The 16974-nt window shown below is 43.4% G+C and overlaps 1 protein-coding gene across 1 annotated transcript in view; it reads right to left on the bottom strand.

Moving 5' to 3' along the window:
- Positions 1-16974, bottom strand: part of LOC133348427 (transmembrane protein 132C-like) — a 160756-nt gene that overhangs the window by 41073 nt on the left and 102709 nt on the right. Inside the window, exon 4 of the mRNA XM_061561220.1 lies at positions 6839-7022. Within this exon, the coding sequence (XP_061417204.1) occupies positions 6839-7022 (184 nt within the window). The remainder of the gene's footprint in view (positions 1-6838; positions 7023-16974) is intronic.

Genomic DNA, 16974 nt, shown 5'->3' with positions numbered 1-16974 from the left:
TATCTGCCTGTCTGTCTGTTTATCCGTATGGCTGCCTGGGAAATGGGGTCACGATAACTCTCATTTGAGTTTATTTAATTTGTTACACAGCCAGTTGCCCGCCTATTTTGCAAGGGGGAATGTAAACATTGCAGAGAACGAGTACAGGGTCCTTAAGGAATATTGCGCATGTGCATGAACAATACCACGAGGAAATGTGCCTCCAGGCTCTTGAGACCACCTGGAAAAGATTCCAGGCACGTGTTGACAATGATGGCGAACAAGTGGAGACTCTTTGATTTTTGTAAGCCATTAACATTACATTTGTTATCATGTTAAAGTGTATTATCCGCTGTTTTTTCCATTCAAAACGATAGTCCCATGTAAGTGTTAACACATTTTGAAGCACCCTGTAATTTAGTCTTACCTGGATATAAGGAGTTTAACACGTAGGCTTTCGCGACCAATCGCATACTAGTAACGAATTGGCCACGTTCTGTTTACGTGACAACCCTTACTAGTTGGCTGTGTCGGGTGGTGGCGGGTTTTAACAACACATTTATATATTTACGCGATCTAACCCAAAAAAAACTCTATTATGGATATAAGCACATGCGAATACAAAAAAACCAAATGCAGAACGTGAGAACAAGAGGTGGCAGAATAAATTAGGTGCATGTGCAAATAAGCTCTCTATTTTGGTTTAATAGGGATGTGGGAGTGATGATGATGATCAAATATGAACCAAACTTTCCGACAGACTAACGATTTTCAACGAATGTTTAAAGTGTTAATGCATGGGCTCTGCCCGTCAAGTCTTTTCGTCTGTAGCATGGGGTCACGATAACTCTCGTAACGACGCCATATCAACAAAACATCACGACGGAACACCAGCAGTGTGTTAATGATGCATTCCAACTAAGGTTTAACGCATTAGCCGTGCCTGCCTGTCAGTCTGTAATGTGGGGTCATGATAACACTCGTAACTATTATGCAATTTGAACGCATATTTTTTTGTATAAAGTTATGTTGCTATTAGGAACTCATCCCGTTGGAAAACCATACAAATTGATCAAAGGGTCACCCAGAATTATTTGGAGACATAACCATGCAAAAAAACAAAACACTATGAAATTTGCAAATGCCTTTTCAACTGGGCTTCCTGACTGCTCGGTAAATATTTCTGAAGACAAATATATGCTTGAAAGCATGACGTAAGTCTCCGGTACGCATAACTTTTTTTCCTCTTTGTTTTATTTTATTTATCTTGCAGCAAGCAAAGGCGTTCTCGCAAGTGATTGCATATTCTGCGACGCGACCACTGCGAGGGGAACAACCGGCGTGTAATAGCCGTGGGATGGAAATCGATGAAATCACCCACTGCAGATACCAATAACGGACACCTGAGAACAATAGAAATGCGGTGATTTCATTACGCGCTTAATGTTTGAAGTCTGCAGTGGCAATCTGCAAAGTTATCATGTTCCTGTCTGAAAATGTTCTTTTCCCTGATTACGTTTTCGACAAAACCAACATGCATTTGTTATTGCCTGGGGATTATGGACAATTTCTGAGTGCTATTATGCATTTGCCGAAAAGACTATGCGATGCATTTAAAATTTTTTCAATGGTTTCTTGTCACAAGCAGAGTTCACATCTTATGATAAACAAAACCGTATAATACTCCCACGGCTAATCTTTACTGGAATTGTTCGCAACGGTCAATAATTATAAAAAAAAACTAAATCCCGAGAGGCAAACTGTTACAACACATTACAGTAATTTAATATGCAGCAAATAAAATTAGGCCAAGTCAAATTATGGCAATTCCTTTGTGGGACGTGGGACATTTACGGGAAGAGAACGAGTACAGATGCATTTAATTTGTGAGGGCGTTTCACTTGTTCGCTTGACCGTCAGGCAAAAGTGAACACAACAACGCACTTCAGATAATTTAGTCGCTGAGAGAAATACAATGTGCAATCATTAAAATGTCTATTAACAAAAGTGTTTCCATTTGATTTTTCATGATAATAAAATGATGTGCCTAGCATTATTGCTCGTAGATCTACAGTACACAACTATCTGCTTCTGAGAATGTGTTAGCAATCTATGGTATTGCTCTACTCATGTACGAGGTTATAGCATTTACCATACATGCCTTTCTTTGTACCAGTATTAAACAAAATGTAGTATTCTAATCCTGAGAGATGATGAGTAGTAATAGCTATAACATGTTTGAAAACATTTTTGAAATAAAATGATATATTTGGCTGACATGATAAATATCCCATATAGTCTTAATCATAAAAAATACAAAAACATTACAAATTATACATCGGCACGAGTGATGGATCAATTTCAAGTAAATACATCATGCTGGCATTGATCGTAACGGTAGAATAGCATTGCATTGGCAAAGTGGGTTTCCAAATGACGCTGGCTTGTATGTGTTGATTAACGGTAATTAAGCGGTTCTTACAAAGTTAGATAACAATTGACCATAACGACGAGCACATTAAAAGTGATTTGAGGAAATGGCAGGTCTAATGCCGCTAATGACGTCTTTCAGGTCAGTGTTCAGGTAGAATTAAAATTGTCCATTTTTAATGAGTAGTACAGCCTCTACAAGTGATCAGCACTGAATGCTAATGAATGTTTCGAGAGAAAAAAAGGCTCTGAAAGTACAATTGTATTCTTTGTTTCAACGATACATGTAAATTCTGGCCCAAAAACAATGTATATAATAATTTTAATAATTTAAAGGAAGAAACATCGTAAAAATGAAAAGCGATTCATCTCAAACTTTACAAATGGTCAGGGACATAATTAAGAGAGCCTTACATCAGTTAATTAACTTCAATAAGATTCAAATTTTCAATGGATAAAGCATGCGCGTGGAAGAATTATTATTGTATAATAAACCTATAATATAAATAAATTATCCCATTTCAGAAACACATTAACACTAATCAGCTTAAAGCAAACGTGCAAAGGATGGTATAACAGGTCCTGCTATTTCGTGGAGTGTGTGATCTATACAGCTAACCTGATAGCGTAGCATTAATGCCGATACAAACCCTCACCACGTGCCACTGATTTGTGTGCAAATTATCTTTAAAAAAAGTATTAATTTTATGGTTTGACAGATTACAATGGACAACGTTTACCAAACCACCAGTGTGATTATTGATGCGACTGTAATTGCATTGATAGAAAAGCATTCCAATTTTAAATCACGTCTCGTTAAATATTCGAAATAAATCAGCCTGGCAGATCAAATTTGATGTTGCATAGTGATTGCATTTATTGGTGACCTTAAATAAGTGGTGAAAATATTTTAAAAAAATGTCTTAGTCGTGTTGTAGAGGAGTCAGTATTTGCATCCTTAGAAAATTTAATGTTGACTTTTTACATCCTGCTGCACAGCGGGATGATATGATTACGAGGATAATTATAATGGAATAAGTAATATTCCGGACCAGGATCTGAACTCGTGATATTTCGACTTTATTGAGTCACTGCGAATATCGCTGCTGCAATACTGCAGATGTTGCTAGATTGCAATAACTACTAGTTTCACCAATATGCTGTCGCTAAGCCCAGGTCACGTGTTTAGAAATGTTACACAAAAGCCTGCTCACGCGGTCTCTGCCAAACGGCAGCGGTATCTGAGCCACACGAGAGAACACAACATTGTTGGACCAAAATTACAAAAATCTGCTCAAAAATGATCTTTTGGCTCAAAGGACCATGTAACTGCACAGACTGTTATCAACTCAGCTACGTAAGCTACCTAATTGGATTGCTCAATAAACAAGACCCCTAAACATCCTTTGGCGATGTCAAAGATGATCCTATTTTAAGATGGATTCCACGTTCGAGCTACGCATGCCTATATGGCCTGAATGGCAATGTGAGCGAATGGTTCTTACGCACATTGAGAAATGCAAAGTAATGGCTCTCCTCTCTCCCTGCACGAGAAAGAACAGGCTGCAAGCACACGGAGCATAATTTAGCACGGGAAGTCACCGAGCTGAAAGGCAGCCGCCACTCAGGCTGAGGTTTGCTTTGGGGGTCGATGCAACGACGCTCATATTTGCGACGAAGCCAGATTAATATGTGCGTGCACGCATCTCCTCTTGCACGCCTCAACACATCCTACCAAATAAACCGGGGAAATGGGGGTAAGCAGGTTGCTACACCAGGGATACATCGGCTACCAATTGAATGGATGATTGACAAATTAGAGGGTTAGCCAATTTACCATCCGAGCCGACACGCAAACTACTGTACGTGAATACACTGCACTGTTTTACAATCTCACACCTCTAGAGGGATTAACTTAATCACCTATTTAGTCAGGAGATTAAAAACGAAATGTAGTGTGTGTTCGTCGTCTTTACAAGGGCAGAGCTGTTCGTATCAGCAACGGATGGGTCCCGATCGTGTTTCCCGGCTCGCACCCTACGTCGTTTCGCCACAATGTTCCGACGTTCCGTTTCACGTTGTTGGGAAGCTTATTCAGGAGCAACACGCGGTAGAACACAGAGCGCGCATCAGGGAAGCACGTACAACACCTCCGATTAGCACGGTTTTGGCTACGTATGGTGCGAAAGAAGTCCAACGATATATCCGACTTTGAATTTTTATACCGGAGGAATCCGATGAGCTCTGAAGCTCTTTGCACATATGTTCAGTATCCATTGAAACCTATGCAGGTAGTAACACAGTCTCTATTTTGTTTCTTCTCAAGGAAATATTTATGGAGTCAAAGCTCCCCCTCTCTCTGCGGAAAATTGACAACTCCGCCATACTGTGCTCCATCAATGCGTGTTTGCATTTGGATTGTGTGAGCAATGATGTGCACGTTGGTCATCAATAAACAATAACACCCTTCGCCGTAGTTGGTTAATAGGATAAATAAAAGAAAGTCAGGTATTTGTTGGTCCTAAAGTAAATCTAAAAAAAATAGTTGTCTTAAAGTATATAAATGAGTAAATAGAAATTACACGCCTTTGTTCAATGAAAAATATTTGCCAATATTTGTTGTAACTAATGTTTCGTACGACGTCATTAATAAAATGGTTAGACTATTGAAAAAAAGACCATGTCCACCCATTTCATTGTGGTTGATGAGATCAGTTCTATCTTACTGTCACTGAAAGGGTTTTTTAATTGAAATTCATTAGGAGGTATTGATGTCATTAAGATAGTTCACGACAGTCCGCTATCAGGCCGCCATGTAAACACATTGTCTCATTTATAAAGCATTTTACTTGCCACCTGACCCATGAAGACCTAATTTTATTGTCTGGTTATGGATGAATTTATATTAAAAAAAAGAAGCCGCCATTTAAATTGGACGGTTTGTGGAATAATTTACAATTCCCCAAAATGAGGGGATGCAAGATATGCGATAAAAATACATCCTTGCAAGTATTTGCAAATGAGTTATTACAATAGATGGGTTTCAAGGCATGCAATTAATGTGGGCAATTAATTCGAAAACGACAAAAGGATTAGGACAACGTAACAATGCACAGCAATTATGTAACTTTCGGAACACGGGACGCCCTTGCAAAAGAGGCGATGTTTCACGTGTCTCAGCCGGTTTATTTCATCTCATAGTTTATCAGATTAAGTACACATCTTTGTGTGTGCAGTCATTGGTTACCAGCCTGAGAAAATCAAATCGCGATACTTAAGGACGTGGCATAATTGCGGGCAGCTGCTAGGATTCAAATCCAGAATATGAGCTGTGCCTGGTTTAGTGCTCTGGCCACAGAGCCACCCGGAACCACCTCTCGTTTTGTGTAGGTCCAGAGACAGTTTTGAAAATTCCCCATTGTAGTTGCTAACATTAATATCCCCATAAGATAAGGCCGTAGCCATGGAGTCAACATTGGCGGGGACCAAATCTTCCAGGGTGTCTGGGGGTCCCAACCCAGAAAAATATCTAAATTTGAAAACTAATTTCCTGCCTAAAATATTACAAAATTCACGAACACATGGTATGGACTTTTTTTTTTTACAAAGTCTAATAGTGTATTGTATTGCATTGCACTGTTTTTACTTTTTTACCATTTCTTGTTTCATTGTATGTAATGGCAGAGATTAGGGATTAATAAAGTACTAACATAACCACAATCATATAAACAGAAATTTATGCATTGATTTACATGAAGACAAGTCCATATATTGTGGCCAAGGTTCAGCAAATTGTTGTTTTCATTTACATAGCATAGCAACATTTTTTATAACAATATATTGGGGGGGGCATTTTGAACATATTTGAATATGCTCAAAATGGGGGGGATGTGTCCCCAATATTAAAATATGGATGTGTCCCCCCCAATATATATTATATTCACGGCCTTGCCATGAGACAACCTACAACTGATTTCCCAACAATTGTCTTCAAAGTGGGGTACTTATTTGATTGACCTCCCCCCCCCCCTGGATAGGAGGCAACTTTCGCTTGGAGACAACTCGCGGCTCACAAATTGGAGTCCTGCACTCTTTGGTTTGGAATAATAAAGTAGCGTCGCGATTTTGATGTTCACGCTATTAATCTTCAGTTTACAGCCCTTTGTGAATTAAGGCCTCAATGCTGAATTAAAGCCATTTCATACCGTGCCAGTCATGGGGATTGCTTTACCGCAATAATCTGCATGTTGTATCAATATGTTTACTCATTCAGGCATAAATGGAGGCACTAACGAATGACAATTCACTTTTCCCATTCAATGATTGGTCAGTGATGTGCAGTCGACCAGAATAAAAAAGAAAACGCAAAAAGACAACCGTTCTATATTTACTAATAAAGCGGTGTGCAATACTGAAAACATTCACCTACCATGGGCAGTGGCACTAGGGCTCGGATATCCCGCTGGCTGACGGCAATCTCGGTCGACAGGCGTTCGCTCTCGGGATGGGAGTCTTGTCCATTGTAACTGACGTGCCACAGCAAATGCCGCAGTGGAGCTGTGCCATTCTCCAGCTCTACCTCCAGCAGGGCCACCTCCCGGCGACCCATGGTGCTGCGGGAGGTAATGAGGAGAGTATATTGAGAAAAGAACGTGCGATAAGTGGGGGAGGGGTGGGGGTGGGTCCGGAAATAAATAAGTAAATAAATAAATGGTGACAAGACGGACGGAAGAAGAAGGTAAATATCATGCAGGAAAGTCAAGGAAGGAAAGGGTAAACATGGTCGCGAAGATGAAAATGGAAAGGTGGTGAAGAGGGTAAGAGAGCGAATGGATGAGACAGACGGAACGCAAGGAGGAGGAGGAGGATAGAGAGAGAGAGATACGGAGCAGAAGTGATGCAGCGGCGGACGGGCAGATATTTGGAGAAGGAAATGGGAGAAAAAGGAGGGACAGGAATAGGTCAGTGGGTGAATTCACGCGCCAAAAGGGCATAGACACAACGTATAAAAGGAACATTGATCAATCATGTGATGTACGTTGAACTTCTTTCGCACCGTACGTAGCCAACCGCGCCAATCGGAGGCGTGGCGGAAGGACGACAAACTAAGCATGAAAAGCAGTTCCAAAGAAAAATGTTGTACGTTCATATCCAAAAAAATATTGTAAACGTCCCACTATTGAGTGCTATATTATTATCAACGTGAATACATTTGATATAATATCATAAAATTAAATATCCTCAAGGTTGTAATTTTTGAATAACGCTGAAATGAGAGGTTCTATGTGAAATTCAGTGACCTCTGAGAATGAATTCACTATGCTCTATGAATCTAGCTTCTGTCTCTCCACAGCTGGTCTGCTCGTCATGTCTAAATTAGCATTCACCCCTGCAGACATAACACACTTAATTAATGCTAATGAAATTACGGCATGCCATTAGTAGAATGAGCGCTGGCACATTTATGGCGGAGGAGACCAGTGTTACTTGCCGTATAATTATTGTAACCGAACATAAAAACTTCCGCTGTGTCCCTTGGTTTTTACTGCTCCCACTTGTTCTCCAAAATAGCACAATGCAAAAAATACATGGCGAGAAAAAGCATCCCTAAATCACACGTAACCTTTGTTAATTCTCCATAATAGAGGTTTTTTTTTAGTTCGATCGAGTCAATATGAATGTACTCTTTGGTTCTCCCGGTAAAGTCACGTAGGTATAAAATAAAATACATTTATACCTACGTGACTTTACCGAAAGAACCAAAGAGTATGGATCGCTGCAGTCACGAAAACTTAAAATCTAGATTAAATATGAATGTGCCGTTAAACCCGCCACCACCCGACACAGCCAATTAGTAAGGTTTGTCATGTAAACAAAACGTGTTAATTCGTTACTGGTTGAGCACACCGGTTGTGTTGGAGAGTAAACCCACAACATTTACCCTTCGAGTACGACGTTTCGCCGGTAATTACAACCAGCATAATCAGGCGACAGCCAGAGTTGTGGATAAATCCTCCTGTTTCGGTCGCGAAAGCCTACATGTTCAACTTTCTTCATTTTCCTCATATATTTATTTTTATTGTATTTTAATAATTTTTAATGGAGTTGAGTTGAAACGAGAAAATGTTGCCTATTGCGTTGCTGCTTTCACTGCAGTCGAGTCCCAGTCTGGTATAATGCATACTGCAGTGCACTTCTATCATGAGGAGCAATGCACCGGGGGAATGTTATTTCCCCCCCTGACCTCATTCGTTTATACTCTACCCCCATCCCTTGGCCTAAATCCCATGCCTGACCTCTCCTCGCTCCTCATCACTGCCACCTCCTCCTGCCTTAATCCCGGACCTCATCTATTGCAGGGATGGCCCTCAAACTCGTTGAAGGGTCACGGCACCACCCCACCCGCCCCCCTCGTCACTTAAATACCCTGGAATGAGCCATTGTCGTCTGAGGATGCCTTGGCCCTCAATAAAGGGCCCCATCTCCCCATGTGGGTGTTCTTTGATTCAATGATGACGGGTATGGTTCTGCCACCTGCCTTTGGTTTGAACCACTCGGTGCCGGACACTGGCACCCGTGTTCCTGTGGCAGCAATAGATTTGTAGAGAGATCTTGGCGGAGGTGTTGTTTTGTTGGAAGTTTATCACGGTATTTGTGCACAGCTTTGAAAGCCTCAACGCTGACTTGAGATATGTACAGTAGAACCCCTCTTAAAGACCACTCCTGAAAATAACTAATCACTTAACGACGGGCCCCATATGTTCGCTTACCGACCATTCCCCTGTTAACGACGGGCTTACAACAGCACGCGACCGCCAATTTCGACCAATTGGCGAGCTCCAAAGTGGTCTGACCGGGCCTCGGCCAATCAGCGACGTCCATTCATGAGAGTTGGGGAATTGTTTACATTCAGTGTCTGTTACGCTTTGAAGTGTAAACATCTCTTTTTGAATTTTCGGTGTACATGTATTTCTTATGCTCGCTAAATGACCGAAACACTTAACGACCGGTTCCGTGGAACCAATTACCACCGTTAAGAGGGGTTCTACCTGGACGTTTGGGTTTTGTCTGCGGTGGAATAGGTGGCAATCCCCTCGCGAAGGGCTGACCTTAGGGACTCGTCGGTGCTGTTCTGGCTGCCCCTGATGTCTGTAGGCCTCGTTTCTCGCCGGTGCTGCGTGGGGTGCGGCGTTGCTCTCACCCTGCTCCCGTCTGTGTTTGTCTTCCCTCTTCCCACCTCCACCTCACCTTCACACCCTTTGCTCCCCTTCCCAGGCCCCTGTCCCCGCCCCCCTTTTCTGCCCTAATGTAGTCTGTTCTTGTCATCTGTGTCAAGTTTCTTGGGATAGGACTGCACTTGGACGATGCAGTATGTCCGCTGACATTGTCGTTGCTTTTATTTTTTGGCCACTGAATAACTTTCGACACATTTCGTGTAAAGTATCTTGGGGTAGGATTGTCGTTGCTGTCCCACTCGTTAGAAAGGCGCCGTTTTAACATCCTTCGTTATATTGCGCAATCACTTATACTGCTGAATGGCACATTTAATTATTCAATTAAAATCAATACACATTCAATCGTACATTTGTAACTTATATTGCCACAACTTATTTAATAGGAAATGCGACTTGTCACCTTTTTGTTTTAATTGTGCAGTAGCATATGTTCTGTTCCCTTTGTAACAAACCACATATATGTATATACGTATATTAAACCTCACGAATGGCTGTGACTATTTAATAGCCCTCCACTAATCCCCAGTCACCTCGCCCCCCCGACTTGCCAGACCACTCATCTGCATCCCCGTCTCAATTTGTGGTCTTCACTGTGCACGCTCCACTTGCACCCAGGCATCCTGATGGCCTATCGCCTCACTCACCCAGAGCCTCACTCACCCCACGTGTCACTCATCCCACTCCTCACTCACCCCACTCCTCACTGATCCCACTCTTCACTCACCCCACATCTCACTCACCCCTAGCCTCACTCACCCCACGTGTCACTCACCCCACTCCTCACTGATCCCACTCTTCACTCACCCCACATCTCACTCACCCCGAGCCTCACTCACCACACTGCTCACTCACCCCACACCCAAATCATCCCACTCCACACTCACTCCGCGTCCCACTCACCTCACACTCCACTCACCCCAACGTCTCACTCACCCCGAGCCTCACCACACTCCTCACTCACCCCACACCACACTCCACACTCACCGCACTCCTCACTCACCCCCGTAACTCACTCCACACTCACCACACTCCTCACTCACCCAAACCTCACACCTCACTTCACACTAACCACACTCCTCACTCACCCCCGTAACTCACTCGCCCGATGCCTCACTCACCCCGCACCCCACTCACCCTGCACCTCACTCAGCCCCACGTCTCACTTGCCCCGACTGCCTTGTGCTGCCAATCTCCGTCTCACACCGTACGCCGTCGATCCACCTGCCGCTACGTGATGAATCTCAACTATTCACAAAAGCGCCCCCAGCATTATAATAATTTCTACTTGTAACACGGTGCCGCACAGTAATTCGCTCACTATCACAGAGAGAGAATGACTCAGAGGCGCGAGGAGCCACAGGCAAGCAGGAAGGCAGCCGCACGGTGATCCGGCACCAACAATTGCCAAAGCTCTGCGGTCCTTTCTATATTAAGATGCCATCGGCCAATGAATGGGTGCTTATCTGTGGGAGGAACCCGGTGCGCCTGAGGAAAAAACCCACGCGCGAGATGGGGGAACACTCCATCCCATATAGACGGATTAGGTTTTGTCTGTACCACATTACCCTGGCAAGCCAATGTATGGCACCTCGACGCCCATGGGAAGGGAGTTTCACAACATTTGTGCGATCCACCAATCCTTGCTGTCTCTACAGTGCTGGATTACAGGTGTGTACAGCCACCACCCCCCCCCAGCTAAGTCTGTGACTCGTTTGTTTTGCTTGTTCATGGGTCTCGGGAGAAAAACATTTTCTGTAAGGGGAGCATCTTGTGGGTGTTGGGAAAAACATCAGCAAATTTGTTTGATCGTGAATAGCTAAGTGATTGTGGTACTTCCGATTCGCACGGTTGGCTACGTACGGTGCGAAAGAAGTTCAACATGCATACATACTTAAGGCAATGAGAAGCGAATTGTCCGCCACTTTAGTTAATCCCAAGTACCATATTTCATATACATCCCCACACATCACAGTGAGTGATGTTACAAACAGCTCTCATAATTTTAAAAATGCCCTTTTAAAGTGTCACACTTTTACACGTGTTGGTTTCATAATAGGGAAATAAAAATCCTATTTTCACTCGGCCAGACCGAATAGAGATATGATTAACTATTAAAATTACTATGGCTGATGCTCTGGGATACTGACCTCCCAAAAGAAGACTATAATTTAATCCATAAAAGCGGACCAGAATACATTTTCTTAAAAAATGTAAGCCCACTTAATACTGCAATGAAGCTCCATATTTCCATGGCCTTGCACATTTTCAGGGACACTGTTCCCAAAATGTGCCCAATATGCGCGATTACCACGACCGTATCCGCGTTAATGACGAGCAGTCAATCAATTGGCCAGTCTTGATTACTATTGGCGGGGGAGGGGGGGGGGCAAAACATTGCTCGCCCTGCAAAGGGCTGTAGGTATGTGTCACTTCCAAGTTGCAAACTGCAAAAATGGTAGTTTTTAAAGCACGGACATGTTGCAGTTCTTTTGTCAATCCACTGATAGTTGGTCATGGATGCAGGTCATCGATGTCATTTGATCGTACTACACGCTGGTCACTGCGCGTTGGTGAATGCGGGGAGCATAGGCATCGGCGTACAACAATTTTACAATGCTGCTCTCGACTAACGATGTATTTACTCATATAGATGATATTATCTTCATCACAACGTTAGAATTTGCAGAACAAGTTTTCATACCTATTTGTCCATGTTTTGTTTAATCTTATCTCCTGATATGTACACACGTTTCCCTCGTACATCGATGCACAAAAAAACAGAAAATACATACTTGTTAAATGTCCCAAGGAGAGCCTACCTATAAGAAATCCTAGGAGTCATTGAAGCTTTCTTTGTTAACATAGGAATATCTGAGTCATATTCATCAACTTGGCACACAGCAGCAGAACTTTTAATGGAGACGCCTCTTAGACACAATAACCATAATACTGGTAGGAACCTCCTGGTTACACCAGCCCACATGGGATTATTGTGTCCGTCGTGCAGGGAGGGGCTGGGTGGGGAGGGAGGGGCTGGGTGGGGAGGGGAGGGTGGGGAGTGGCTAGGTGGGGAGGGGAGGGTGGGGAGGGGCTGGGTGGGGAGGGTAGGAAGGGGCTGGGTGGGGAGGGTGGGGCTGGGTGGGGGGTGGGAGAGGTGGGGCTGGGTGGGGAGGGGCTGGTCACCCCGTGGTGCCCTTATAAAACTCAACGTTTAACCTACTCACGCTGGCTTGTGCCCGTCCTCACAGTCGGGCATATTTGCGGAATACACCACGCCGCCGTTGACCCTGGCAATTGACCGAGCAACCCAACGTTCCTACCAGCTCCCTTTGCAGGAATCTGTTTTGTGGCATTGTCAGTGATCCATATTACAGACTTGTACGTATGCATGTTGAACTTCTTTCACATCATACGTAGCCGACCGTGCAAATCGGAGGTGCCGGGGAAGGACAACAAACTAAACACAAAAAGCAGTTCTAAAGAAATCCGTTTTTCATCTAGATTTAAAAGTGCATAGCTCCAGTGGCTTCGTAATACATGGCGGGAGATTGGGGAGGCCGACGTGGCTGCTGACGGTGAACGAACCATATTGTGAAGATTTACTTTTGCAGGTACACACTGGATTTAGAAAGTATCTAAGGAAAATATTCATAGATGCTCGAAGGACAGGTATGATGCACTTAGGAATGATTATAAAATCAGTAACAAAGCATTGTGAAACAGTTTACACACTGTTAAATTGTTATTGAGTTAATCAATCATTACCCTTTGACAAACATTACTTTTCATAAAAAAATTTGTTGATGGCAGTGAGGCATTAATTGGAATACTAACTATTAATCTTACGTTTGCTCAAATGTCTCGAGATTAATGGTTTCTCATCATGTGCGGGGCTGATTACCGAACAGTGATCAATTTCCTTGAGAATTGAACTGAGCCCATCATTGAAAGTAATTGCCACATCTAATTGTATCAAAATTATAGTGTGACACGGTATATATTAGTGCAAGTTGAAATCATTAAGACCTGCATTTTTTTTTATTGCTGGCTGAGCAATAGCACTTCACAACAGAAAGCTCGCAGTGGCCACCACAATTTCAGGAAATTAACAATTCAAACTGAACAACGCCTAAAGTTAGGCCCCAAACGTCCACAATAGAAAAGGAAACTAAATTAATAATGCCTCTATCGTTTCTCCTAGCAGGCGTACGTTATAAAATGGCTACATCAGAAAATACTCAACCATTAGTAACTGGAGATACATGTTCAACTTCTTTCACACCGTACTTCGCTAACAGTTCTAATTGGAGGTGCCGCGGAAGGCCAACAAACGAAACACAAGAAGTTATAGGTGTGATTCGATCTCCTGGCATGGCAGTTGAAACAACGGTGCAATTTTTAAACATACCCCCCCCCCCCCACGTAGCCTCTCTGTCCATCCAGCGGTACAAAGCAGTACACGACCACAGATAGTCGATCTGTAAAGTCGCGAGTGTGGTGGGGTCAAGTGATGGTATTTTCAAATCTACCAAGATGTCTGGGCAGCGAGGCATAGTAGGCCAAATACCTCTAGGGAGGCTATCTCAATTTCCCTCTGTCGGAGGCCCTTCTGTGAGCAGTAGTGTGAGCAAAACAATTGTAGTGCCGCAACCTATTTGCCTTTTAATCAATGATTAAATTAATGGACGAATTTGGTAATAAGCATTAAAATACTGAAATAATATATACATTTGCCCATCCCAGGGTTCTGTGGTCACTGAGCCTGTGATTCCCATCAGAGTGCAAACACACACGCACAAAGGATTATAATCCTTTATGAATAATTATTCATAATAACGTTTTTTTTGGGGGGTTTATATATTGGTCACCCGAAAGCCTGCGTCTTAAACACACCGACGAGTATGTTTGCGAGCAAATGTTGAGAGCTGAGCATTAATTGACCTATCTTGCACCACACTGTTTATCCACGCAAATGATCACAAGTCATCGGAAGTTAATTCTAGTTTAAAACAAGAAAATCAACTCCTTTCCCTCGAGAACCGTTTTAATGTCCAGAGTACACAGTGTGTTTTGGTGCCATCTGTCCATCTGGATCCATGCCATTCAACGTGAACATACGACCCTGACCAAATGAGATGCATAAATCTGGTCATTATATCTATCACAAATGGTAAATGTTTCAGAGCTTGCTCTATGTTACGTGTGTTTGTTTTCCACTTACAAGACTGCAATGATTAAATAAGCCATATAATCTAAAAAATAATAAACTCATGTTGTTATCCAAATAGAATTTATTCTGACAGAATATCGGTATTGCTAAACTGACCTCCACGTGCTCTGCGATGTTTGCCGTCCCAATGTACAAAATTGGAAGCCGAGAAAAGCACGTGGATGCCTGAATCCCAGTAGGTTTGTTTACTTCCCCAAGGTCAGACAACAGCACTCAACATTTTTCCTTCCATTTTTGTTGCACACCAACAATGTTTAATAACTTCCAAGTCCATCCACGAAAGGTTAAAGACACTCGGAAACTTGGGTAACCTCCAATGGGGACTAAACTGAAAACATCTCTATGATAAATTTCCAGAGGTGATGACAGTGGTCGCTATAAAATCATGACTTTGTTTTCTTTGAGGAGCATGTTTGTTTTGCTTCTAATAAGGAGGGCTTGAAATGTTTTAATATGGTGCATTTCTCACTTTTCAGGTTGACGACCCCTTTTTAGAAGTAAAAATTGCTCATGACCTCTCATCCCTACTTAAATAAATAAAGAACCAAAATCAATCAATGAATGCACACATACGCGGCCATATACCGAGGGACACTAATACACACACACCCGCACACACAAGCAGACATGCAAACGCATACATATGAGCACTTACGTGCACGCTCAAACACGTGTACGTACATAGTCAAACACGCATACATATGCACAAGCATAAATCATACGTACAAAGAAAGACACAAGAGGGGATACGTAAGCAGACACGAGGACAGAGCCAGAGAAGGATGTAAAGGGACAACAGGACACAGAGAGAGACAGACAGGGGGAGAGAAAAGAGACATGGGGAGAGAAAGACATGGGTAAAGCTAAAGGCACGAGAAAAGTTGGACACGAGTAGACAAGAATATGATAGAAACCAAGGAGAAAGATACGTAAGGAGACAGACAAAGAAAGACGAAGGGGAGGGGGGCGAGAGATACGAACAAATGTGCATAGAGAGATAGAGAAGATAGACGTGAGGATAGAGATACACACTGGGAGATAAACACACGTGGGGAGATAGACACACATGGGTAGAGAGAGACACACGTGGGGAGAGAAAGAAACGCGGCAAGAGAGAGAGACCTCCTATAACCCCACAGATTGCCTCTGGGGTCGCGACCCACCATTTGAGAAACACCGCTTTAATCTACGTGCAGTTGTTTCTCGAGCATTTTACACTGCTAAAAATACTCTTAAATGTGGAGGTTTCACACAAACCAATTACTGTGTATTATCTTTGTGAATGGGCATAACATCTTCAACAAGATTTTTTTTTTTACCAAGTTCACTGGCACCGGAATATATATATAAGATAAAGAATATCGATCATCTACGGTTATACTTGAATATTTCGAATTCGCGTCCAGGAAATGTTGTCTATTTAAATTCGCTTCGATGCCATGTGGAAATAAGTTACATAGATCACAGCGAGACTATAGTTGCAACGCAAACATTATACACCTCTGAAATATCTAAGGGTAAATTTAATGCGTCTGATTCGCATGGTGGCAGATGAGTCTTCTCCACAGGGCAAAGCACTCTGTCTCGGTGGAGTTAAAGGAAAATGCCTATGTAGTGACATCGGGGATGTCACTGTATGGTGCCGGCCCAGGAGGGTCGTGGCGTGCGATGTTCTTACGTCGCGGACAGCACCGGGTGGGTTACTGTGTGATGCCGGCTTTAGCACAGCACGGCGTGCGATGCACCGTCATCGCATACACCACGTAGATGGGTGTAGTACCAGCCCTAGCAGGGCTTGACGAGCACTGGGATAGTGCGGGCACCACGCATAGCGTGTGGTGGGGGCTCCCACAAGGGGGAGCGGGAGAGTGTCAGCCCAGGGGCAGGGTTGCTCCGGGCCATGGCACTCTGGTTGACCCCATAGACACGTGATCCAGAGTGTCGTCAGAGAAGGCCCCAGGTGGGGGGGGCTAGGGGGTGATCACGTGTCCGGAGAGAGCTCTCGAGAGGGATCGGGAGGGAGCTAGAAGGCTCGAGAAGGCGGGCGGGGCCGAGGGCGGAGCGGGCCCCGACCCGGGAGGATAAAAGGTGGGTCCCTGA

The sequence above is a fragment of the Lethenteron reissneri genome, chromosome 27, assembly GCF_015708825.2.
Source record: "Lethenteron reissneri isolate LAM-NWPU_2019-01 chromosome 27, ASM1570882v1, whole genome shotgun sequence".
Classification (NCBI taxonomy): Eukaryota; Metazoa; Chordata; class Hyperoartia; order Petromyzontiformes; family Petromyzontidae; genus Lethenteron; species Lethenteron reissneri.
Note: the sequence above shows the minus strand (reverse complement) of the source record. Positions and strands in the feature narration are given on the sequence as shown.